Here is a 26,579-nt window from a genome sequence, read left to right on the forward strand (position 1 = left end):
CCCGAGCAGGTCTCAGGTCAGGAGGAGCACAGCATACGACGGAGATGGGATCGAGCAGCCTGGCTCGACTCCCATGTTTGCCAATCCATGATCAGCAGGCGATTGCCCCAGGGCATGGGGGCGAGGAGATCCAGAAGCTCTCGGAGTTTGGAGGAGGCCGAATATCGAGTCGAGGTGGAGATTGTTAGGATTTGACGCCTCGAGATTCAGCCCACATTGAGCCCACAGAGAGGTTCGCGGCGAAAAATGGAGTCCAACGAGACCAAGATCACCTGAATCGGAGCTCGGATGAAGAAGATACGAGCTTTCGAAGATGGAACGAAAATCGAGGCGGCGGAGGACCGCCGGCGACCGGCGGCGGACGGCAGCAGCGCGGCCGCAGGCGGCGGCGCGCGGGACGCGCGTCCCAGGCCCGCGTGGGACGCGGGACCCAGGCCCGCGCGGGACGCGCGACCCAGGCCTGCGCGGGACGCGCGTCCCAGGCCCAGGCCTGCGCGGGACGCGCGACCCAGCGGCCTGCTGGCCCATCCCCGGTCCACCGTGGACCGGGTGGTCCACGGTGCGGTCTGTGGACCGCGTGGGCGTTTCCCACGCGTTTCTCGCGGTCCACGGCCCTATTTCGTGGACCGGAGCGCGATCGGAGGGCTCAGGTGATTCCCGGTCTTGATCCGACGGTCAGGAGGGTTTCTTGGCTTTGTTAAGGAGTCCTAATCCCTTTCTAATCAAGGTTTAAGATCTGTTTAAGCCTTTAAAAGGCCTGAGAACGAAACAGAGAGAAGTGGTTTTTCGGTTTCTCGCCGCCGTACGAACCGTGGAGAGAGAGAGAGACGAGGGCGCTGTGAGAGAAGGAGCAGGAGGCTCCTGGACAGCGGTCGCCAGGCTCTTCAGGGGTTCAGGGGGGTCTCCAAGAGAGAGAGAGCTTTTGTGAGGGAAACTTTATGTGAGAGAGAATTGGATGTACAAGGGTTGAGGGTGAGGTCTCCTCTTGTAAAATTTTCTTTTCATAGTGAAGTTTGCATGCCCCGTGGAGGCGAGCCCTTTTGTGGCTGATCCACGTATTTTGATTGTTTTTCCTTTTGTTTTGTTTCTTCTTTCTTCCTGCTGCATCGCGTGGTACTGAAAGGATCTTGGGAGGTGGTGTTTTGGCCAGACATCCACCCAACAAATATATATATATATATATATATATATATATATATATATATATATATATATATATATATATATATATAAATGTATGTGTCTGTGTGTTTTGCCATGGACCTAAATTTCTATCTTGGGTCTAAAATTCCGCAGCAGTTTTTTTTCCTCCTTTTGCTAAAGAAGGAAATTTATCACTGTGGTATACACAACCATATCTATTAGCACTTACTGTGGCACACGTGTCCCACACTTGCGAGCCTTCAGCCGAAGCAGCAACCTAGGCAAGCAGTCTGTCGTGGCAACTTGTAGACAACCCAACCAGCCGTCTGACGATATCCCCAAGGACCGATAATGCAGCATGAATCCGGATTGCTACGACGCACAATTTTGCATGGTGGATAACGGGATATTAACACCAAGGGGGAAACAACTTGACATTAACACCAAGGGGGATATGGTATCTACAATAGGGATAAGCTGCCCAGCCTGCAAATTTAAACCTTCACATCTTCCAGTCATTAGACCAAGTAATATGTAAGAAAATTCAGAGCCAAAACAGGAGGCATATATATTGAAAGCTAAGCAACATATCCCAATGAACATACATGAGCAATCAAATTTTTATGTAGTTCTTTGTAAAATAAGTATATCATTTTATGTAAAAATGTTCGAGATCATGGCCATGTCACCATGGCTCACTGCACAAAGCGCTAAAAAATGTCTTATTATTTTCTATACAATTTTAATTGTCATGCCAACTCAATTATACATATAGTGACTTTAAATGGATAGTGATCTTGTGAAATTAAGGTCATCTGATTTTCTAAGTATATCTTACATTCTCAATTTCTATATAAAATGGATCCAGTTGTTCCAATGGTGACGCTAGTTATGAATGGTCATTCGCGAGAATGACTGGCTTTGAAGAACGAACAAATATATGAAACTCGTTCCACAGTCAATTTTCGTACCTATAATTACTTTTAAATTTGGAAATTTTAATGTCTTTTTATTACTGCAAATCTGTGATGCACATGATGTATATACATCCCTGGCTCCAGAATCCAGAGTGTATTTGATAAAAGTAGTAACCCTATTGATCAATACAAAGGAGTATTTAAATAATACAAAGGTGTATTTAAATAATGCAAAGATGGAAATAACAAGATTCTCCCGCACATGTAAAGCTAAAAGATTTCTATTGGCGGGAGAAAATGTTAAATGGCATTGCAACAAACATAGGTGATTGATCTGGATTATTGGATGGATGTCAATGAACGCATGACTTGGTGAAATAATTAAGATCATTTATGTAAATTCATATATTCTGGATTGATTTTTTATTTTTTCCTAGGGCTGAGATCCAAAGGGATGTAACAAAAATGAGCATGCCTTGCAGATTATCTAGGCCATACATGCACTGATAACATCATTTCCATTTTTGGGTTAAGTTCAGTCAGCAAGGTGGGGGGCACAACTTTTCTCAAGGGAAAAAAAAGGAAAAAAGAAAAAGTAAAAGAAAAGATCTCTTAGAAGAACACATCCCAAATCTCCTTGTATAATCTGCATTTAGATCTACTCGTTGTCCAACACACGCACTGGAACTTTCATCCTTCCCTCATTTGACAACCAACTTGCTCCAATATCCCCTTCTTTATGGATATGACAAACCCTTATTTGTTCAAATTATGTCATTGAATTGAACAAAGAAGTTGAAAAAATTGGCAACAAAAATTATGGTCAAATTGTTTAAGTTCAGTATCACCCTAAATACAAATATAAACATGGTACTGAAGAAAGCTTTGATGGCTGAGCTGCACCATACATCATGAAATGTTTCTGAAAGAATCCACTACAATGTAGTTCCAATGCTGAAGATGCCAAAATGTAAAATCCTCAGTTTCTGAAGTGGCTTTTCAGTCATCTTCATCCCAGTCAACCATCGAGTCATGACATTCCCTTGCGTGACAAATCTTAAGAGACTGATGCTCTTCCATTACTGTGGCAGGATCTGGAATCAAACAGCATTGTGTCTCACATTCACCGAGGTGATCTCAGCGATGGCAGTCATTCTGGAAAATATGAATGGATAGGAGCAGCAACAGGACCCCATCATGAAACCCTTCTTTTGGCTCTTAATTACTGACTGACTGTGTGGGCCAGGGGCATCAAAAGTTCAGATATCCTGTTTACGCAATTGGCTGGAACCACATTCCCGAAACAACTGATTCATCATCTAAACTTTGATTGATGGTATAGCTATCTGAGCTTCGATCAGGAATACAGCCATCCGTGTTTTTACCAGGAATACTATCATTGCTCTTCTCCGCACCCAAGCCTGATTCATTAGCCATAGAGAATGATTTTTCTTCGGAGTTACAGTGGGCAACACTGTTGTAGTTGTTTCCCCTCCTAACCACAATTTGCTCCTTCTCGAAAGTGACAAGAACACAAGGAACCAAGTCCTACGTCCAAATACCAATGAATGCCAGTCAAATCTTAAAACATTATCTGACACCAGAAGAGACATCATAAATATAACAACAAAGTAAACACCCATGTTAAAAATAGCTAGCTCATAATCAAGTAGACTATATTCCTACCAATCATCCCTTGATCACTATGCAATCATCAGCATCAAACAAGAAATCACTCGACTAATCATCTAGTCTGATCCCTCAACCACATTTGATCATCTGAAAGGAGCGGCCACTTTTAGTCTCCCACCTCTTACATGTAAATAAATATTTAGTGAAGCAGGGAACTGCAAGAATGATTCTAACAGTCCTGTTAGATCCTTAAAGATCAATGATCCATGTGATGCATCACATAGTTGCTTAATAGGCAATGTCTATGAATTGAAGAATTGCCAAGAAACAGATAGATTTTATTTCATAGAATGCTGATATTGTTATTTATACGTTATCATCATTGCTAAAGAACACTAGCCATGCTATGTAAGGCAACATATATAATGAGCAAATAAAATGAGTTCATCTAAAATATCAAAGGCAACAAAATCAAGATCTATAACCAAAATGAGCAAACAGTTGATAGTAAAGCACCGTATAGACAGCTAACCTAAGAACAAAATTAGCATGTACATATATGATCTATCCAAGGAAAACTGAAGTCTTGTTTAACTATTACAAGAGTCAATTTCCAGAGAAACATTACATAAATATTTTTTAGAAGATGAACAAACATATGCTTATCTATATATGAATGTCTGCTAGAAAAAATCTAGACATGAAGGAAGATATAGAAGGCCATGAGTGAGGTATTAATCAATAAACTCTTTCAAAAATAGAAGACAAAATTTTGGATGAACAGATTAAAAACTTTACCAAGCTTTATTTACTTTCTGTAAGCTGGGAGGGAAGTTGGATTACCACATTATATTCTTACCCTAAGCTTAACCCCTATTTTCTTGTAGTCACTTTTGTTCAGGCCCTTGCAGTCTATTCGAACTAGCTCATCAGTCAGAAAAGCATCTCGGACCATCGGCACAAGGCTAGCATAATAACCATTTTTAGCTGCAAAAATTGCAACAAATGGTAAAACGTACATACGGTTGAAATGCTAAAAATTATTGTTTCGGAAGAAGCATTACAGCATTACCAAGCTTTGTCAAGGCAGGAACAGCAAGTCCTCTTTTCCGCATTTCCTTTGTTTCCTCAACGGTTAGTCCATCAATCACTGTTTTAATCAACCTTGGATAAACTGGTTCATGAGGTTTCCACAACATTAATGGTATTACAGGCTTTTTCTTGGGATTATAGTGTCTTCCTCTGTACAAAATGATCTGACCACCATGCCTGTGGATGATCAGACCACCAGTCTTTTCCTGAAAATATTTACATCAAACGTCTCAAATGACTTAGAGGAAATAGTAGTTGGATGGCAAAGTTAATTCAGTAAAATAATAATGAAAAATAGTCAAAGGTATTAACTGGAAGAGGGAGAGAATTTGTTGTTCACATGCTTGGATAGATATTGCATGAATCCACAGAATGCCATAAAAAGAAGCTAGCTCAATGTTGGTCATAAGCCTCACACTAGCTCCACAACAACCTGGAAAGGCGGGTGGGGCAATTTGGCCCTTCAAGGGATAAGGAAAAGCCAAACAATCATACAACTAACCGCCACTTCCATCAGTTTGAGGTGCTCAGTGCGCTAAGTAATGAGAGAGGGGGGGGGGGGGACAAATGCAAGGAAAATTGAAGACCTGGTCTCAATTCCAAACCAAGCTATAGTTCCATAGCAAGCCTGAAAGAATAATTGAAATAACCGAAAGCAAAGGAAAATAAAAGGATAGTGATAGAAAAAAGGGGTTGCTTAGATAACCCATTTATGCGAAGCATGACAATTATGATTGCCTCCTAGAAAAGGGAAACAGCCAATGAAACATGCAAAACCAATAAATAGAATGATACTAAATCCAATTTCCTTCCCGGATCCATTAAAAATTTATTACAATATTCACTCAAAAAAATCATTAAAATAAAAAAGAACAGTATCAGATATAACTTCCAAAAGATCTTCCTCTTTTTCTTTTAAGCAAGTTAAAGCTTTCTTGTTTTTTGGAAGCTAAAACATCTAACAATTCAAAAGGAAAACAATGTAGGAAAAATTGATTACCTTATTTGGAAAGGTCTGCTTGCATTTTGCAACTATAGCAACAAGTTCAAGGAATCTACATTTAAAATAAGAACATTGCAAACAATTTTGTGTCCAATTCTGCTCAAATTATCTCATTCTGAAAATGATAGTAAAGTCAGTGAAGACTATAAGTGTTTAAGGTTAAGAACATTCTTGAGCTGCTTCAACAATGTAACATAGAATTAGGTCATTTATAACACACTAAGACCAGTTTTAATCTGGGCCAGTTGATTATCAAACTCTATGAAACATCTAGAGCTTTTTTTCCCTCAAGCTAGTTCTTGGTTTTATAACTTGTAAGAACCACAAGAAGTAAACATAAACTCATTTAGAAGAGATTCTTCTACTTTTACATATTTAATCACAAATCTATTACAAAACTTACTCTAGTATTCTGTTAGGTGAATTATGTTTTCACTTGTTATTTCGTCCTGATTAATTCACGAAGATACTTAAAAACCAGCTTATAAGATGCTAAATAACGCAATTTATACTGCCATGTGCAGAAGCATCTCTTAGATTTTTATGCCTTCTTCACTAATGAATCCACAAGTATAATTTTCTAAAGTTATCAGTAATTTTCTTCAAGAATCAAAAACAAGGGGTAACTTAAGACTACTTCCATTTTGATATGGCCTGCATAATATATTGCACATCTTCATCATCACTCTATCCAAAAGGGGAAAAGCCACCTGCAGATCAAAAAAAATCATGCAAAAGATGTTTTATATGACAATGTTCTAAGTGAGAAACTAACTTTTGAGGTAAAGCTAAAATAGATTAGTAACAGATCTCCCCATAATCATGGATATACCATTCAATCTTTATCAGAAATTTTGATATGGGTGCTTAAGAAAGGTTGGCATGAAACTCCAATACGATTCATAATTTCAATTGCAATGACATGGTAAGAAATGTCATCATTCAGATCCTTGGTCTATGTAATTCCCTTAAAAAGATTAAAAAGGAAAGAACGCTAGCAGTAAATTATACATGTCTAGGAAAAGAGATATACCTCAAGCTGTGTGCAAACATTTTGCATATCAACAGTGGGCACACCAAGACACTTTATTCTAACAGCCTCAGCATGCTTCCAGTTATTGTGAATATCATTCAACATGTTATGGGTAAGGCCATCTCTCCCTATTTATTAAAAAAAAAGCCTTGTCAAGTACAAACATGTTTTAAAAATAGACATAAAAAGCATCAAAACAAAAAGAAAAACATGTACCACGCACCATTAAGGATTGGAAAGAACTAATTATCAGTAAAAAAGTAAGATAGACCTGGACTCATGCTGACTCAACTTGATTCAGTTATATATATTCTAAATCTGGATCCATGAGTCAGATATCTGTCCATCACTAAGACTCGAACCTTCATTGTAGGCACTAAATTTAAACTGAACTTGCTCCAATTCAATATGATATGCCTGAAGGGCAAAATATAAAAATCCAAAGCCTAGCCCCTAAATATTAACAAGACATGCATCAAACAATGCAGCAACCTGACATGACCCATCAAATGAATAGTATCTGCAAGTGAATCCAAATCTTGGCCCAGTTCTCCCAGATTAAATTCAACTTGGACCTAGATCCAAGCCTACCCACTAGCACCCCTGCTCACTAAAACAGAAGGCCATGACTTTGGATACATTCGGAAGCATGATACATTGGCCAATATCAGGTCAATTGGTGCTCTTTGCATGCACATATGGCCACAACATATATAGCATTGCTTCAAAGTTCATATCAGTCTTGCCTTATGCGAAGTGCTTCAGCAAAAGCATAAGATTCAAGCAATTCACCATATAGCATATAAACTAAAAAATATGATATACATACATGCAACAATTATCATATTCCATGGTCTCGTCTTTGTATAATCTGTCAAGCCATTATAATATTATCCTAAAATTTAGTTAATTGGCTGTTAAGCTGCCAGAATGCTGCTATAAGTTGCTGCTCTAGTGATAGATAGATTTTGTTCTGCTTTATCCTAGGTGATATGCATATCTGGCATTAGTAACACAATTTCTTGAAAACAGAAAGGTGCCTCCTAAATCATTTCATTGAACCCAATCCCGTCACTTATTTAAGTCAATGTCATATGGTCTGATATTATTTGTAACTTCATCAAAAGCATTTCTAGTGTTTATGAGTACTAAAAAAATAAGTGATACTAGAAATATGCCCCCAAAGCGGCAAAATTTAAGATTTTTTTTGAAATCATACCCAGTTTTGCAAGTCCCCTCCTTTATTCTGATTGAGTACAGATAGGAACATCAAAGCGATAGATTAAATTAGATACAGCTAAAGTACATTAGAAAAGACCCAAATTTACCAAACAAATCATCAAATGAGGGGGGGGGAAATGTACCCAAATTAACCTGGCGCTTGGTCCGATTCTTTTGGCATTTTTCGACCAGAAACGCCCTCTCCGCCGGTGTGAGCGGCTCCCCAAGAATCGTCTCCCTCGTCTTCTCCCACTTCTCCTCCAACTCCACGTTGCTCGGTCCCTCCCCATCCACAGACCTCACAGTAGGATCAACCGCCGGAGCGCAAACCCCTGTCCATGGCCGATTGAGGCGCCCGGGGCCGAAGGGAGAATACTTGGGCTCGCGGAGCCCGATAGGCTTCACATTGGGCTTGCTCTCCGTGTAGCTGAAGCGGAAGTCGAAGGGGAGGTCGGAGTGGAGTGGTTTCTGGCCCGCACGGTCAAGCGACGACGGCGGCCTGTATGGAGGCTTCTTCTTCTTCTTCTTGGCCTGGTCTCCACCGCGGTCGCCGGGGATAGCTTTAGGGTTTTCAGGGAGGAGAGACGGGGGGGCGACGAAGCCGTAGCGGTCTCGGAGGATCGAGAGGGAAGGAGAGGAGGATGAGAGGAGGCGGCGAGAGACGAGGACGGAGGCTAGGGTTCGGTTCTGGCGAAAGAACAGTTCGAAGACCATGAGCGAGAGAGAGAGAGAGAGACACACACACACAGATTTGCCGGTTAGGGTTACCGTTCGGTTTGTCTGGCTGGCTACTAATTTTTAAATGGATCGGGTTTGGGTGTACACTTGGTACGCTGGTCTGATGCTGTGTTTGGATAGATGAATGTGATTGACGGAATGGATGATTTTTACCTAGATTCAAAAAATTATAAAAGAGATGAATAAAAAAATAAATTATTTATTATTTTAATTTATTATTTTGTATATTTTTAAATTGAAAAGATGAAGAAAGAAGGGATAAAGGATTGAAGAATAGATTTTAATATTGATAAAATTATTTTTTATTAATTTTTTTGATAAAAATATAATTTTTTTTTATTTTTTATTAATATTTATATATATTTTTATATATACTATTAATTATATATTATTAATTTTTATTAGTCATTATTTTAATTTTTATATATAATTTTTATAATTATAATTAAAAATTAGATTATCTCTTATTTTTATGTTATATTTACTATTTTTAATTAATTATTTCTATAATATTAATTAACTACTTAAATTAAATTATAAATTAATTAATTATTTATATAATTAATTTATAAAATTATATCTTAAATTAAATATTTATATAATTTTTAATATAATTATATATTATAAAGATTATAAATTTATATGTTGTTCACTTCTTTAATATAAATAAGTATTATAAATTGATAATAATAATATTTTTATCAAAAAAATAATTTAATAAAATATTATATAAATATCATCCATCTTTCTTTTCATTCTTCCTATATCAAATAGAGGAGGAAATCATTTTCATCTATTTTTTTATATTTTATCAAACAGATAAAAAGATAAATAAAAAATTCATTCATGGTTTCCTCCATTCATCTTTCCTTCTCTATCCATCATTCTTTCGATCTGTCCTTTGTACCAAACAGAGGATAAGTGTGGATGCAAAATACTTTTCATCTAATCTAGCTACATGAATGAAAATCTTGCTGGCCACAACCACATATAAAAGATTCATAAATCTCACTGATTGATTCACATGGACCGTGCTTACAAGTACCGGACCATTTTCAACTTGACTCACAGGCATGAAACACGCAGCATGAACACAAACAAGTGGGATGTATATCCATCATAATCGGGACCACAGATTGGGGACGGCCTTCAACCGTGGCAAGTTTGCTCAAGCTCTGGCATAGAAAAGTCCAATGTACAAACTCGATTTGCCACCTACCAAACCTGAAACACTTTAACGGCTCTGGCAGTACTATAGGATCCATTCTTGGTGACAAATTATGTTGCCATGCCAAATTATGTTTTACTCACATGCAGCATAAAGTGGGGGCTCTAATAGAAAATTTGTTCTCAATATGTACCATATGATCATGCATACCATCAATTTTCGCTGCGACTAGGTTTGTATATGATGGAGTAGCGATATAAACGACCAATTTTCATATTCCACGTGGCGTGCAAGCTGTGAGGAAGCATTCTCCGTGTATACCACTCTCCGGAGGGCAGCGGTCGGATTCTCTCGACTCTCGACGGCGTCTTCGGGATGGTCTCCTACAGACGTGGTCCCGCGGCAGGACGCAGAACGGCTGGATCGAATTGTGTCCGCGTCATTGACGACAAAATTACGCGGCCCAATTGGGAAAGCCGACCCAATCTAATGTGGTATTAATGAATTGGTGTAACTCGAGGGAGTCGATATTATGCGCAGAATTTGGACCATTAATCAATCGCCACATCAAGGAGCGGAAGTTTGGTGATTTGTTTGGTTGGCGTACGTTTCTCTCCACCGGGACGAACGACCTCCGAACTTGTGGCCACGGCGGCGGCGTCCGCCACCATCGAACCCCAAGAGCCAATGGGAAGCACGACACCAAGAAACTCTCATCCCTCCATGCTGCCACGTGGCCGAAAACCAACCACTTTTCTTCTTCCGGCCTTTTACTTCCCTCCCCGCTTCCCCCCCAACTCTCTCGCTCCTTCATCCCACTCCACCGCCATGAAAGCCAATTTCTAGGGTTTTTGGTCTAAGAACCGATCGATACCCTAGCCGGATCCCCGCCACACCGTCTAAAACCCTAGCAATGGCGGTCTTTCTTGCCACCTCGCCTCCCGCCGTCCGAGAGCTTCTCTTTTTCCGGCCAGAATCCGGTCGGAGACTCCATGTTCCGCTTCTAAGGTATCAGTTCCAGAGCCGCCGCCGCCGCCGCCTGGCGCCGTCATGGATTGTTCTCCGATCGGTCTCTGAGGAGAGGGTTGCGGTTACTGAGGTCTCGGCGGAGGAGAAGGGAGAGATTTCGGTGGACAAGGAGTTGGATGGGTCTAGCTGGAATGGGAATGGAGGTGGTTTCGGGTACGAGGTTGTGTCCACGAGTACGAATGGGAGTTTGGATGCGTATTTGGAGGGGAATGGAGCGGGTAATGGGAGCTTGGTGAAGTATACTGGCGGGAATGGAACCATCGGGGAGGTGGTGGATGACGTTTCGGAGGAGAGGAAGAGGAAGAAGAGGGTTGAAGATATTGGGAAGGAGGAAGCTTGGTTTAAGAAGGCTGGACAGGAACCCCAGGTAGACTCTTTTGTTATTAATTGCTGGTGTTTTCTCTTCTTGATTTTTTCTTGACATAAAATTTATTGCTTCATCAAGAAGAAACAAAATGGTGAACTATCATTTGAATTACCTGAAAACAATGTTCGTCATCATGTTCTGTTGCCTCTGGTTTGTTTTCACATTTCTTTTCAAGCTACTTCCTTTTTCTCACCTCTTTAAATACAGTTACTTTTGTTGTCTTTTGCAGGTCTCTGTTGCACCTGGTGGACGGTGGAACAGATTCAAAACATATTCTACAATCCAAAGAACTTTGGAAATTTGGGGTTTTGTTTTCACATTTCTTTTTAGGGCTTGGCTTAACAATCAGAAATTCGCTTACCGAGGTAGGTTTCTTAAGTCATAGTTGAAAAGCTTTACCATAGGATTTCAGGATAAATCTTTTGATACAGCAAAGATCTTATGCTTTGATGCTGGAATGGAAATTGTAATTCATGTGACTATTGACCTTTTGATTATTCATGCTTTTATTAGCATTACTTGTTTGATGTGGGTGTGGGATTAGATGCAAATGTGAGAGCAGGTGCCAGGCAACTGGTAAAGAACATACACGAAGTGTGATTACAAAGTAAAATATGATTACAGAGCACAGCTTTTTGTGCCGCTTTCCTTCTCCCTACTCTTTTGCTTTAAAGTTAACCTATGACTGAAAACAGGCAAAATGAGGACAGGTATTACACTTAGTATGTTGAGGCAATCTAGATAGAATCATGTCGACAATAGTAAGTGGTATAGACAAAAGAAGCTAGGAATCATGTAGAAGTGTCAAGAAGGTGCAGCTTTGAACATGGAATGCATCTCAACTAACGAGATTTTAGTTTATTGAATCGTGATGAAACAAATAATTGCCTCCACTGGCATGAGGTTAAGTCTCGCATAACAAGATTAGCATGATGCTGCTCACTATAATTTACTAATGGATAGCATGCCAACATGTTATTAGGGATTTAACCATGGAATGAGAAAGTTCATTGCCAAGGATGTTTAGAAAGGGAAGAGAACTTTTAGAGGAGATGAGATGTGTGTAGGCTTCTAGGTTGATAGTAATTTCCATTTATTCGATCGGACATACTGTATTCAAAGTGCTCATACAAACCTTAGATATACGTGACATGCTTCTTGTCATTTTATATGGTATGCAGCACTAAAACCAATGACTGAGAGGAAGGCATGCCCATGCATTTCTAAGATGTGTGAGGTAAGCATAACCATAACCATGAAGCCTTGTTCCAATTATTTGGGGCTGCTTTGTAAATCCTCATCTTGAAGCATGCCTATTTTAGGTCTATCTGTAATGTTAGATCAGTAAGGTAGCAAAAGGAAACATGCAGTAGAAACGTTGAAGTGGTACACTGCATTAGGAGCCAGTGCTGTGATGGTCTTTGTGATCATGATATTATAAACATTAATATCATTAGAATGGGGAAGAACTGTTCTTGTAATCAGTTCCATTTCGATAAGATGCATAGACAAAATCATAACCACAAGCTCTCTTCCAAGCAGGACAAGAAATATTTGCAAAATGAACTATATGAGTAGTGCAGATAATGGAATATTTGACAGTGATAATAAAATTACCATAGAAAGTGAAGTTCAATAGATCGGTACTTTGAATATTTTTTTGCGGCCATTAGATGGTGAAGAACATGTATGTTCTGTAGGCTCAGTTATTTTTTGAATGCTTCACAATGTTATGCTACATGTCATCATTTTTGTAGATACAATGACCATTTTTTAAAATCTTTTTTACATAAAATGGTCAAAATTATTCCATAATGAACTAATGTTTATACATAAAATAGTTAAAATTATTCCATACTGGAAAATAGTTAAAATTAGTCCATACTGAACTAATGGTTATATACTTATATGATTTTTGATTATTTTTGATTATATGATAATGTGAAAGTATCATCATCTTAAACAATGCAATTAATTGTTGCATGTGTCTAAATATACGAGTTTTCAATGTGCAGGAGGAATGACAGAGGAGAAAAAAGTTATAAGGCGGAAAGCCCTTGCTAAGTGGCTAAAGGAAAGTATTTTAAGGTTAGGCCCCACATTTATTAAAATAGGGCAGCAATTTTCTACAAGGGTGGACATTTTGGCACAGGAATATGTGGAGCAATTGTCTGAGCTTCAGGTCAATATTTTAAATGACCATTCTCTTTGTGCACTTTTTATACCATAACATGGCTTTGCATGACCTGCTTCTGACACATTAGAATATATACTCTTATGTTATTAATTTTCCATATGCACCATTGTATGTTAACCTTATTTTCAACTTAATTTTGCCTATTTATTATATTATGTAAAAATAAGAAAAATATAATCTACAATAGAGTGACAAAAAAAAAGAAACTATAAGTTGAAGATAAGGTCAGCTTAGAACAATTTGTTGAATAAAAAAAAAAAAATCTTTATCAATGCTCAATGCTAATTGTATACACACAATTATACAGGATCAAGTTCCTCCATTCCCCTCGGAAACGTCTGTGTCAATAATTGAAGAAGAACTTGGAGCCTCTTTGGATGATATTTTTGACCGCTTTGATTATGAACCTATAGCTGCTGCAAGTCTTGGTAATTTCATGTGTAGTTTTTGGCTAACATAGTGAACAAGCATCAGGCTTTGAACTAAAAAATACTCTTCATTTATTTTGAAAATTAGTATGGTTACATAGTTATATAGGTCATACAAAAATATTGAGCAGTAGTCATAATGTATTTCTTTCTGGCAGGCCAGGTGCATCGTGCAAGCTTGAAGGGGCAGGAAGTTGTGATTAAAGTACAAAGACCTGGTCTAAAGGAACTTTTTGATATTGATCTGAAAAATCTACGTGTTAGTAATCTAAGTGTTGCAAGATGCTTATTTCCTCCCTGATATACTCTTTTGTTCATATTTCACTACAGTTTTACCAACCCTGCCTATTTGAAGTTTATATTATAAATTGCATATAATGAAAGCCATGTCCTTCATGGCTGTATCTTTTAGGTCATTTCTTGTTGGTTCCCTTTGTTCTATTAAAACAATACATAAACCAAGGTATAAGGTGTTGCATTTCTGCTCATATTAGTTGTGCTGGACTGAATAAACATGCTGTTCTGGTCCTTGGCACTCAGTGTCTCACAAACATACACAACTTTATTGATGAATGTCTTAGAAATATTTTGTCCTTTGCAAATCCAAACCATGTTAGGTATCTCTAAAATGTTGAACAGTGATTCCTTCTTATAACTTAGATGGTCATTCATTAAAACATTATTGCTTGTGTTTTACATCACCTCAATCTTGCTTTTAGTATGAGCTTATTCTTTCAACAGTGTTATTCTTTACTAATGTGGTATGTACAACCAGAGTTATTTTGTTCATTTTCCAATTCTTGATAGGTGTTTAGAAGTCCCATTGTGTGTGATGCAAGTTTCTATTTTTTATTGAGTTGACACAATTGAGTTCTTAAACTGCATTCTTGGTCCATATTAATATTAAGGGTCTTATTGGAAGAAACAAGAGCAGGGGAAGAAGAGATGGCATTCAAGAGAGCCATTATGGGTCATGGGGCTGGATCCCTGTAGGATAAAAGGAAAAATACCTTGAGTTGTTTTTCATCCCATGTAGATTGGGCCCCACAACCCCACGATGGCTCTCTTGGATGCCATCTGTTCTTCTCTGGCTCCCCTTCCCTGGTTGATACCTCCGAATCAGCCAGGTTTCTCCCAAACAGTCCCTAAGTTGGATTTGTCGTAATACCAGGACAGGCAGGTATTTACATAACTGATGGAATATACAAGTGACTTTCATAGTGGAGACTTGAGATTGCAAGGACAGAGGACATAATGATGGAGGTTCTAAATGTATGGAAGGATTGGATGATACGAGGAAAGACCTAACATTAATGTGGATCAAAATATGATTTAATTTTTCCAATTGTTCCTCACATATAAGAGCATGATTGAAGTGAGAATGTGGATGATTACCTGGAGTGATAGAGTAAAATATGAGTATATTATTGCTAGCTTATGATTTGCCTGGAAAGAAAAATGAAGTTCAGTACAATCCGGGTGGTGGTTGGGTGTTATAGTGATTACAGGGTCCTGTTAGTAAGGAAAAGTGAAGATTTTGCAAGCAAGGGCCATAAAGGTGGAGACCTATGGTACCCTGGACAGTGTTTAACATTCACTTTATGGTAAGAAGCTCAAAACATGTTTTGACTTGATTTCGCTTTTCTATTGGAAAATACAATGGCTAATCAATCCAATATATGTTGAGATCATAGCCATGGAAGACATAGATTTTTAGATTTGAGCTTTATCTTAATAGTTATTACCCAAACAACTTGTCATTTACTAGATCCAGTGTGAATTTATTAAGTAGATCTAGCTAGTTGAGATTGGTTTGATGCATATATTGTTGTTTTCCCGTATTCGTACATATCACAGAACTTTCTTTTTGAATAGAAAATGCTTACACATTCTGCACAAAATTTTGATGATTACAATCTAGTAATAGATCACAGGAGTTATAACTTGTTTTTCACATGGTTTGAGGAGCCATTCCTGTGCCAGGCTATGCTAGCTGGTAATACTGTGTCATGCTAGAACCTGCACTGGGCACCTATTGAGTCCTTTTTCTTATGACTATTTTAATGAAAAGGGATTTTAAGTCTTATTCATCCTTTTTTTTTTTTAACTCAGTTTCCTTGACCATGCAAGCCACTGGCTGACATACCTGATGCAAGTGACACTTAAATTCTTTTTTTTTTTTTTAATCTTGTAAAACATGGTATATAACTTTTATAGAACATCACGATCATGAACAATTATGAGGTCTTAGTAATTCTTTTTTTTTTTAAAAATCCCCTGAAAAGTTCAGATATTTCATTACATTGCCATAGGAAAGAAAATTATCTTTTTATTGATATGTTGTTATACTATTGTGGTCGTGCTAAACTTTAATATCTAAATCATATTATTAAGAGAGTTGAATTGACAGTGTCTAATGCTTTTCCAATCACAGTGGCAGCTTACTTCTACAGGCCATGGGCATGGCTCTCAATGTCTGATAAATTATAGATGTCAGAAACTGAAAGCATAGATATGCTGAGAAACTATCTAATTGTAAATTTGTAATAAAATGGACTTTCTTTGTTGCATGTATGCCATCCACAAGTTATCATTTTTTTTTGGCAGGTACATCACAGGCAATCTAATGTCTGTGGACTACATGTTTGTTTTTGTTGGCATTGAAATTAAACATTATGCTTGATATGACAAGCAAAGTATACTCAAGTAAAATAAAATGCAGCTTTAATCAATTAATCGCAATTTAGTGCTGCAATTTCTAACCAAAATTTTCCATGAGCTACCTTTTTCACCTTTTTTCTTTTGCTATATTTCCTGTTTAAATTTTATAATAAGGAATCAGAAGTTTATGCATTCATTAGTGGATCATGGCTATAAATAAAATCAGATGTTTTTAGGGTATGCAGCTGCAACCAGCTTTCTTGTTCCATATGTAATAAATGTGGTTATTCCAGGTAATAGCCGAATACCTTCAGAAGGTGGATCCAAAGTCGGATGGAGCAAAGAGAGACTGGGTTGCTATCTATGATGAGTGTGCCAGTGTGCTATATCAGGTTACTTTTCTCCTTGTCTTTGTCATTGTAATGCCTCATAACCTTTATTGTGCTGACTATAGCTACAATATCTTTGCCATTTGCGCAAATCATTCCCTTTAATTATTAGATTGATCAGCTCGATCACCTTAACTGAGAGTCTAGAGATTCAGAAAGCTGTATATAGCTTAAATATCTATCTGTAAATTAATATTTGACTGAGGTTTTAGTTCATGTAGAACTCCATCCACATTACCAGATCAGTTGCATATATACTGAGACTAGTTCAACCAACAAAAGTAATTGGATTTTCTATGCTGGTGCATGTTGGCATGTGTCATCTCTGTATTTAGCCTTTACGCTTTCTTCACCAGAGCCTGTAAAGTGCTAAAATTATCTCCTTTACATGCCTGTTTGATTTGTTTTCAAATATTGGATGCTATATCAGCCAGTTTATATATCTTATAATCTGATGGCTGTTTTCAGGAGATAGACTATACCAGAGAAGCAGCTAATGCAGAAAAGTTTGCCGAGAACTTTAAAGATATGGATTATGTGAAGGTGCCAAATGTATACTGGGAGTATACCACACCGCAGGTTCTTCTCTTCAGACCTTTAAGTATTCTTGAGGAGACACAGTACCAACTAAACAAATAAAAAAGAGGCCATCCACTCCATATGGTAGTTAAACAGTTTTTAACTTCATTGCAGGTACTGACAATGGAATATGTTCCAGGAATTAAAATAAACAGGATAAAACAATTAGATCAGCTGGGTGTTGATCGACAGAGGTATTAGGCACAGGATACATTTGTTCCAGTGGGATATATAGAGGCATAATGTAGTACCCAACATTCTTTGGGTATTAGTGACTAATATGATTGCTTGATCTGCTTCCCATAAGGAGTTGAAGTTGGTCTTGGCATCCTTTCTTTGCAGGTTGGGCCGATATGCTGTTGAGTCTTACCTGGAACAGATTTTATCTCATGGATTTTTCCATGCTGACCCAGTGAGTAGTTTTCATTTCATAGATTCATCATAATTCATAATCAGTACATGTTTCTTATAGATTCCTTTATATTTAAATGAGAAGGTAATCAGATAAAAGCTATTATGAAATTATGTGAAAACAAAAAGAAAAATTGATGCTTAGCATTGAATAAAAACTGGATGAGCTGGAACCTCTTCAATAATAATTTATAAATAAATTTGTAAATGATCAGTCCTCTGTAAGGAAGTTAGCTGCTAATACAATCATTTCTTCCTTCACTTTCTATTAAACTAGTTCTGGAATACATACAGCATTTAATTCTGGTCTATCCATCTCCTAAGAGGATTGTTTACTTATTTGTTTCATATTGGATAAGGTCTATGAATCAACTGTAAGATTTTTAGAGAAAATTCTGTTGTATGACAGCACATTGCATGTAATTGACAAATATCTAGACATGAACTAGAAAAAAAGGTTCTGCTTCTTTCTGGAGCATTAAGGGAGAAAAGAAAAAGTTGGGATGGCAGATCAATATTTTCTTATTTAAATTTGAGCAACTGGCTAAATTATTCAGCAAATATGTTTGTCATTACAGCATCCTGGAAATATTGCTGTGGATGATGTCAATGGTGGAAGGCTCATCTTTTATGACTTTGGAATGATGGGAAGGTTGTTTTTGATACTTTTGTTGTGAATATATAATCTACTAATGTTCTTTTCCAAGATGTTGAATGTTGTGATGTCTTTGCATCTTGTAATAATTATCTGTATCAACAATTTTGCAGTATAAGTTCCAATATCAGGGAAGGATTGCTTGAAGCATTCTATGGAATTTATGAGAAAGACCCAGAGAAGGTTAGTTTCCTTGAACCTTGTATAGAATATATAATATATAATGTATAACTCGTTTGACCAATATTTTCTCACTGAACTTCATACTACAGATACGAAAAATGAAAAAAAAATGGAGGAACTTTGCTTTCGCAATTACAATTTGAACAGTAAATTCTTCTTGATATAATTAGCTTGTAGAAACTCTGGTGTTAGATGATCCTGAAGCTTTATTCGTACGATATTATAGTTTGTGGTTGGGATTATCTTTTCTTGGTTTCAAATTGAGATTGTTTAGTCTACATTTTTTCTACTTGTTGGATATTTCCTATTACAGAACATGGCAAATGGTTCCTTTGAGAAGAGTACCCCAAAATGGAGACACAAATGCAGAATTTGGCATTCCACAATATTTCAGCAACCGATAGACCACAAAATAACTGGAAGTTAAGGCAACCAGGTGGCAGTAAGCTTTACTGTGTCTCATGAACATTGGAGGGATGAGCTCTGCAGCAGGTGAATGACATGCATCTCCTAGAAGATTGCAAAAGAGCAGCTTGGGTCAATATAACATCAGAGATGGTCCTAAATAAGAATACTTGGCAAATGAGGATCCATAAAGCTGATCCTAAATAATAAGGCTCGATGGTTATGGTTTTGGTTGCTCGTTAACCCGTTGCACCCTGTATAATCTGTCAAGCTCAGTATAATTTTTGTACTACTTTGCATAGCATGGCCTTGGTCAAGGTCTGCTATCTCGTTAGTAGGTACCATATTGGTACGTTACTAGTTCAATATGGTACGGTATGCACCCTGTACCCAAACAGCTCTCGAGCCATTTTTCTTACTTTTTGTCTTGGTTTGTTTTGGCATGTCTCTATATGGGCTGATATGCCTCGATACGGGTCAGTACGAGGCCTGTATCAACCTGCACAAGAGTTTTGTATTGTCTTTGACGCCGTATGGTATGGTAGACTCTATACAGGGCAGTTTGGGACATTATGGCAGTCCATGGTCATGATATATCCTCTACCTCTTTCTAATAAATGAAAGTCTTTCTAGTTTTGTTTAAACCTGATTCTTAATTGATATTTTCATTATCTTTTTATTTATAATTATCCTTTATAGTTATTATAGTAACTTGTATTAGATCTATAAACTCTGGATGTATGACCTATATATATAAGGCACATAAGCTATATGGTTATACACATACTGGACTTGTCTTGAGATCCTAAGAGAAAAAGCCAAGCTACTGCCATTCATCACATAGCTGGATTACATATACTGCATGTTCCATTGACAGCAAAACAATTTCATCAAGGGAGGATCATATTTCTAAACTCATTGGGTTTTTACTTTCGTGAGACTAGTCCTATGGGCTCTCTTATTTACTGCTTTATCATCAAGAATACTTCTTCTAGGTATGGTGGTTTGCCAGAGTGTTGAACAGTACACCTTTTTATCTTGGTGTATGTGCATGTGGAACCCACTGGATTAAACAATTTAGTTATGTCGACTGCCTTGCTACAGCTAAGGCAATGTTGACTTTAGAGACCATTTGGTTTTGTGATACAGTGGCTTACATGTTAAGAAACCCTTGCATGAAGCTAGATTAGTAGATTACTTGATGAGAGTTTTATGAAAGTTTACGTGCAACTAAAACAAACTATAAAAGAGAACCCGAAATCCTAGAGGCAATGGCTTGATTTGTTAGAGATCAAAGAGCTATGATATGAAAAAGGATGTGATGATGAATAGGAAGAATGTTCTCTTCGTAGTGGTATTATTTTTGGGAGATCTTCTTCAAGAAGTCTTGTACATTGGTAAACTATAATTTTATTTCTTGATTTCTTGGCTAAGGCAAGAGCATTACTTCTAAAGGAGATGATTTAGTGCATCAAAGGAATAAAGGAATGGGAGGTGCTTTCTTGTTGTATTCTTTCTATGTACTAGATTCTCTTGGTGTCTTAAATTGGAGACATAACTTGATCTCATCTAAATATGTGAAAATCTTGTCTAGCATCGTGTTCTCATTGTATCTTTTATCTCTATGCAGAGAAGTGGATGCTCGTGAGTTTTTCATCAATCCATATGTGCCAGTGCAATTCCAAGTGGAAGCAAGTTGAAATTGAATATGAGATTTCTATTTAGTGAAAGTTTTGGAATTTGGTTGCCTATGGTTGATTAGGTGAATTATGTATGAGACCAAGAAGTCATCTTTGAGTGGATGTAGGGAGTCCGAGGCTGAACTTAGTAAATCAACAATAGTTTGCAAAGGAATCCTAAGAAGCTTATTTCAGAGAGGACCAGTTGATATTCCCATGATTGATAGGGGACTTTCTTAAATGTTGACATTAGTGAGTAGGGTGGTTCAAACTCTAAATCCTAGAATGACTGCTGACAATGCTTCAGTGCCCAAGTTACAGTGGCAGCAGTGCAAAGCTTGTAGATCTCATGTTCAAGATGATCTCAAGGGCCTGCATGCTAATAGGTCCAAGAATGAAGCTAGTGGCTAGATTGGGGTTCTTCAAGGAGATTCATGCAGGAAGAAGACTAAATTATAAGAAAGTTTAGGGTTTAATATAGGATAGGTTAAATCTTTAGACAGAAATTAGAAAAAGTGATGCTAAAGAAAGAAGGATACAACAATAAGAAGGTAGGAAGTTGTCTCCTCAGGTGTGTTTAATTTGGAGATCTTCAAAGTGCCTCCTCAACTGGATATTTTTCTGTAAAGTCCCGATCCAACCATACCAACCTGGTGTATTAACACATGGGTGCTTTGCTAATTCCAACAGTGGAACATGTGATGGTATGGGGATTTAGCATACCAATGAGATACTGATAGAGGAGGTGATAGTGAGACTTAGAACATTGATTAGAAGTCTGTTTCTTTAAAGAAAGAAGATAGATTCTCTCCAAGTGGATGATTGTAAGGATGCTTCTAGTTTTGTTCTTGCTTCATATTGGACTCTTCTTGTGTATTTAGACTCTGGATGATAGTCTAGATTTGGGTAAACCATTCAGAAGATTGCTTTCTGGATGCACTATTTAGCACCTTGTGCCTTAGCACTTCATCGTAGTGGGTCTTTGGGGCAATATTCTTGATAATTAACTGGGATATTGAATATCCAACCTCACTCACAAACATGTTGTACATGCAGGTGCTGCAAGCAATGATTCAAATGGGTGTCCTTGTTCCTACTGGAGATATGACTGCTGTCAGAAGAACCGCACAGTTCTTTCTTAATAGGTGATTTTTCATAATCCAAGTGAAACTATATAAACTGTAATTCTAAAATCATCCTTTCTGATTGATGTATGCTTGCAGCTTTGAAGAGCGTCTTGCAGCACAAAGGAAAGAGAGAGAAATGGCAACCACTGAACTTGGATTCAAGAAACCATTAAGCAGAGAGGAAAGATTAGAAAAGAAGAAGCAAAGGCTAGCTGCTATAGGTAATGCATTTGATCTTCATTCATGTAACCTGGACTTTGACTTTTCTACACCCTGAATTGCTTGAACTATTTCCAAACAATCACAAACACAACTTTAGGTTGGATACACACCAAAATTTATGCAACTTATGTGATCTGCGGTTTATAATCCTCAATTATTCAGTGCTCAAGTATCATCTAATTTTGCAGGAGAGGATCTTTTGGCAATTGCTGCTGATCAACCTTTCCGCTTTCCAGCCACTTTCACATTTGTTGTTAGAGCATTTTCAGGTCTAAACTTAAGGAAACTGATTGATAAATGGTGTTTCATTTTATTCTATTATCTTTTTTAAAATGGTGAATCTCTCTGTGCAGTATTGGATGGGATAGGGAAGGGACTTGACCCAAGATTTGATATTACAGAGATTGCCAAACCGTATGGTTTAATGATTTTCTTAAATGTCTTTTGTTAACTACAGGCTGCAACAATTGCTCCTTTTTCTCTTTTACATGTGTGTGTCTTTTGTGTCTAACTTGAATTACACTCCCCATGTTTGTAGCTATGCTTTGGAATTGTTAAGATTCCGAGAAGCTGGTTTTGAAGTTGTTGTCAAGGCAAGTTTCTTGCAGTACTTTTTATGTACTCTGGTCTGTGCTAAAGAATGATGCTATTTCACATTTTCATTAATCAACTTTTTTGTTATACAGGATGTCAAGAAAAGATTGGAACGACAGTCTCGTGCATTCTATAACCTGTTTAGACAAGCGGACAGAGTTGAAAAACTTGCAGAAATAATTGAGCGTCTGGTATGATTGAAGTTAACATTGTGCATTCACCATTTTCTAAGTTTGCTTTGATGCAGCATCACTTTTGATATCTTATGACTTGGTTGCAATGTCATACAGGAGAAAGGTGATCTTAAGCTCCGGGTGCGAACTTTGGAATCTGAAAGAGCATTCCAACGTGTTGCAGCTGTCCAAAAAACTATTGGAAATGTGAGACAACCTAAAATTTCACCTTGTATATCCGAGCTTTAAATTTTCTTGTTGCATTTTCATCTGTTGAATAAACAGATAATGTTTGTGTTAGAATCATATATGAGGGTGAGATGCCCTTATGGAGTCTTAGGTTACTATCTCAGTAAGGTCAGAAAATGTTTTACGGATCTATTGTTGGAAACTAATGGGAATCACATATGTGAAATAAATATAGTAAGGTCATGAATGTTAAGTTAAATGAGTGGCATGACTTGGAGTTTATATTGCATATGTTCAGTATAGCATGCTATAGTTATAGGAGGAAAAATTTGATGATATAAAGTAAGGTTGCAGATGTGGAATTAAATGAACAGTATGAATTGGAGTTTATATTGCATACTTCCAACATAGCATGCTGAGCTTATATTGCATACTTTCAATGGAGCATGCGATAATTATAGGAGAAAAAGATGATCATAATGATCCTAAAACACAATCTATTATGGAGTAAATATCCATATCAAAACTCTTAAATAGCTTTTAAAGTTGAGATGAACAAATTATAACAAGTAGAGAGAGTGATGGAACCAATTGAATGAAACAAGATCAAACAATCATTGAGCTTTGGATGAAGGTTAAAGTTAAACATTGGGAGGGCATGCTTTTTAGGAACATGAATGACATTGATTATTTGAGCTAGGTGGCTTATTATTATATAATTAAATCTAGACAAAGGAGGGGGCATATTGTAGGGTCATCATGAAGGATTTCCTATGTGCCTGAGATTCTGTAGGAGTGCCGTGGTATCGGTTGCTGAGAATTCTTTGCACATGCAGCTTGTTGGTGGGATTTCAAAGCAGGTCAGTCTTCATGGCCTATTTCTGGTGTCTGCCTGGTGTAATAGCAGCTGAAGTGACCTAGCTTACCCTCTTTCCATGAAAACAGTTTTAATTTTTTCCCATGGTTGTAACAGGTGAAAAGGGGCATTTTTAAAGTTAGGAATCATGAAGTTTCTTTGATAAGTTGGAAACTCATCTGGAAGTTTTCTTCGATAAATTTTCTTCTACCAGGTCTTCGGAAGAAAGTGTGCCTATATGCAGACACTCGTAAGCAGTAGTAAACAGGATAAACGTTCTGCCAGATATGCTTTTTCTTGGTGCACAGTTGTCTTGAACAGCATTCTCTAATTAAAGATTCTCGATCTGGCAGGCTCCTGCCAGTGCTTGCTTTTTGTCAGGATATATTCGGTTCACAATTTTTGGAATATGAAGATGGGAGCCTAAGTAATCTTTCTCTGAAAGGTTGTTTTACAACCCTTGACCTTCAGGGATGGCCTTACAACTGAAAATTTTATATGAAACTCCTAGGTTCCGTACAAAATCAATCCTTTATTTGGAAAAACATTACAAGGATGATCCTTGATATGAAGAAAATTTTTCAGAAGTGCTCTTGGTTATAGAGATCTGCTCTTTTGTTTGATGGGGGACTAGATGACTGACTGCTGAGACAGGTGGCACTGATGCGTTTCAGAGTGTTGTGGATAGAATTAACAGAGCACCTGGACAAGACAAAAATGTTGTATGGTCTACATTGTTGAACAGTTGTGAGGATTCATGCACATAGTATGAGTAGGGAAGTTGGATGGATAGAGATATTTTTGTGTGTATGTGTGTGAGAGAGGGGTGGGTGGGGGGGGGAGGGGGCGGGGCGGTGGGGGGGGTGTTGGGGTGGGAGATCAGAATTTGAGAGAGGATGCAATAGAACTTGGATACTGTTTGAGAGAGTGCATTATAGGAATACAAGGAATTCAGAAGAAGAAAAAGGAAAAGAAGATGGTGCTGAAAATCAATCCAGATTGTCTGCAGATGTATAATAGAAATGAAAGTAGGTTTCTTGCAGTATAATGTGAACTATGAAATGGTGGTATCAGTTCCATCAGTATGGCGATGCATCTGAATTTAGTGTTTCGCTGATTGGATTTCCATTCATTAGTAGCATCCAAGAATCTTTACAAACAAACGTGGCTTGATATCTGGACTAGAAAGAATTGTTATACTGGCATCTTACTCTTTCTTTGAAAAATGCTTCTTTTATAATTTTAAGTCGACTTCTTTTCCCAGCTCCAAGTCTTAAACTATGATTGAACATGCACCATGCAATCTCAGGACTTGCACCTGAAATTTGATTTGTTGTATATCGTTCTTTGTTTTTTTCCTTTTCAACAATTTCTTCCATCTGAAAAGTTCTCTTTATTATTGGCAGGCGGTTGTTGCAGGAAGTTTAATAAACCTTGCTACAATTTTATATCTTAATTCAATTCGAGTAAGCAAATCTATCAAGAGAATAATTGCTTTATAATATGCACCAATCTTTCATTTGCCCAGTGCCATTTTTACTTTTTCTCTGTAATAAATTCTTCATGTGTGTAGGTGCCTGCGATGACTGCGTACATGCTCTGTGCTTTTTTCGGAATGCAAGTTCTCTTTGGTATTCTCAAGGTCAAAAGGCTAGATCAGCAGGAGAGATTGATAACAGGCACTGCTTGACATAGAGTGGTTAACTGATGCTGTAGTTCTCTTGTAAGTTTTGTCCCATTGTATCTATTTATACTATTATTTCCATTTTTGCTCTTCTTTTTTAAGTTCTTTTTCTCATTTCATATTCTAGGTATTACCTCATATTAAAGTGGAAATTTGTATATGCCATGTTGAAGATGTATATATTATTTCAATATTTATGATTATAGAGATTATGCCATGGCTCTCTCCTGTTGCTGTATGTGAAATATTATGTTAAGATTAATTTTTCATATATTTTGGTGTCAAATCTCTATATTTTCTTGCATGATTTTGAAAGAGTTAAGAAACCAATACCTCCCTTTTTAACTGCTCCCTATTTTTGAATTGTTATTTGTTTGCTGAGAGGGAAAGTACTAACAAGATCCTATAATGTTTCTTTTTGGAGCAGAAATCCTACTGATTAGTCTTTAATGTTCTTCAGTTACATCTTATTGCTGATCTGCTGAGCCTTGGAGCTCTTGTTCTTAAAAAATCTCCAACCTAGCAAAATCGCCATGTCTCTGTCATTGTTGTCAATTGGATTCTCTCGGGAAGGTGGTCATTGGACCATGGATGAATGGTTTGACGCACGGGAGACTGGATGAATGGTTTGACGCACGGGAGACCTCTATTTTTTCAGGACAGTGTTTAGATTACTTGGAGACGCCAAGTAACCTGAAAATAAATTATTTCTTGAAGCTGAAGCAATATCAGATGGAGCAGGTTACAATCCATGCATTCCCAAATGTTGCGTGAGGAACACATGTTAATGTGAGTTACACGGTT

General features: G+C 37.5%; 2 protein-coding genes across 7 annotated transcripts; one reads left to right on the forward strand and one right to left on the reverse strand.

The window, feature by feature from the left end:
* Positions 1 to 2,855: 2,855 nt before the first annotated feature.
* Positions 2,856 to 8,825, reverse strand: LOC105056515 (CRS2-associated factor 1, mitochondrial). Of its 4 annotated transcripts, XR_833856.3 has the most exons (6): positions 8,185 to 8,825; positions 6,821 to 6,948; positions 4,765 to 4,990; positions 4,552 to 4,679; positions 3,747 to 3,839; positions 3,434 to 3,608 (listed from the first exon to the last, which is right to left on the reverse strand). XR_833856.3 is itself a non-coding variant. In XM_010938729.3 (5 exons), the coding sequence occupies exons 1-5, from the start codon at positions 8,753 to 8,755 to the stop codon at positions 3,333 to 3,335; spliced, it is 1,329 nt and encodes a 442-aa protein (XP_010937031.1). In that variant the 5' UTR covers positions 8,756 to 8,824; the 3' UTR covers positions 2,856 to 3,332. The 4 variants fall into 4 exon arrangements, 3 of the variants coding, with proteins under 3 accessions (XP_010937031.1, XP_010937032.1, XP_029123801.1); XM_010938729.3 differs by lacking the exon at positions 3,747 to 3,839 and having other exon boundaries at positions 2,856 to 3,608; positions 8,185 to 8,824; XM_010938730.3 differs by lacking the exon at positions 3,747 to 3,839 and having other exon boundaries at positions 3,471 to 3,608; positions 4,536 to 4,679.
* Positions 8,826 to 10,726: 1,901 nt separating this feature from the next.
* Positions 10,727 to 26,440, forward strand: LOC105056516 (protein ACTIVITY OF BC1 COMPLEX KINASE 8, chloroplastic). 3 transcript variants are annotated; one of them, XM_010938732.3, is made up of 21 exons: positions 10,728 to 11,343; positions 11,573 to 11,708; positions 13,359 to 13,525; positions 13,848 to 13,968; positions 14,127 to 14,227; positions 16,923 to 17,021; positions 17,487 to 17,597; positions 17,712 to 17,791; positions 17,940 to 18,009; positions 18,587 to 18,660; positions 18,777 to 18,846; positions 21,987 to 22,075; positions 22,154 to 22,278; positions 22,468 to 22,548; positions 22,633 to 22,693; positions 22,818 to 22,872; positions 22,966 to 23,064; positions 23,164 to 23,253; positions 25,498 to 25,557; positions 25,665 to 25,814; positions 26,203 to 26,440. In XM_010938732.3, the coding sequence occupies exons 1-20, from the start codon at positions 10,861 to 10,863 to the stop codon at positions 25,779 to 25,781; spliced, it is 2,289 nt and encodes a 762-aa protein (XP_010937034.1). In that variant the 5' UTR covers positions 10,728 to 10,860; the 3' UTR covers positions 25,782 to 25,814; positions 26,203 to 26,440. The 3 variants fall into 3 exon arrangements, with proteins under 3 accessions (XP_073104185.1, XP_010937034.1, XP_010937033.1); XM_010938731.4 differs by having other exon boundaries at positions 26,236 to 26,440; XM_073248084.1 differs by lacking the exon at positions 25,498 to 25,557 and having other exon boundaries at positions 10,727 to 11,343; positions 26,236 to 26,440.
* The last annotated feature ends 139 nt before the right edge of the window (positions 26,441 to 26,579 follow it).

The sequence above is a fragment of the Elaeis guineensis genome, chromosome 13 (genome assembly GCF_000442705.2).
Source record: "Elaeis guineensis isolate ETL-2024a chromosome 13, EG11, whole genome shotgun sequence".
Classification (NCBI taxonomy): domain Eukaryota; kingdom Viridiplantae; phylum Streptophyta; class Magnoliopsida; order Arecales; family Arecaceae; genus Elaeis; species Elaeis guineensis.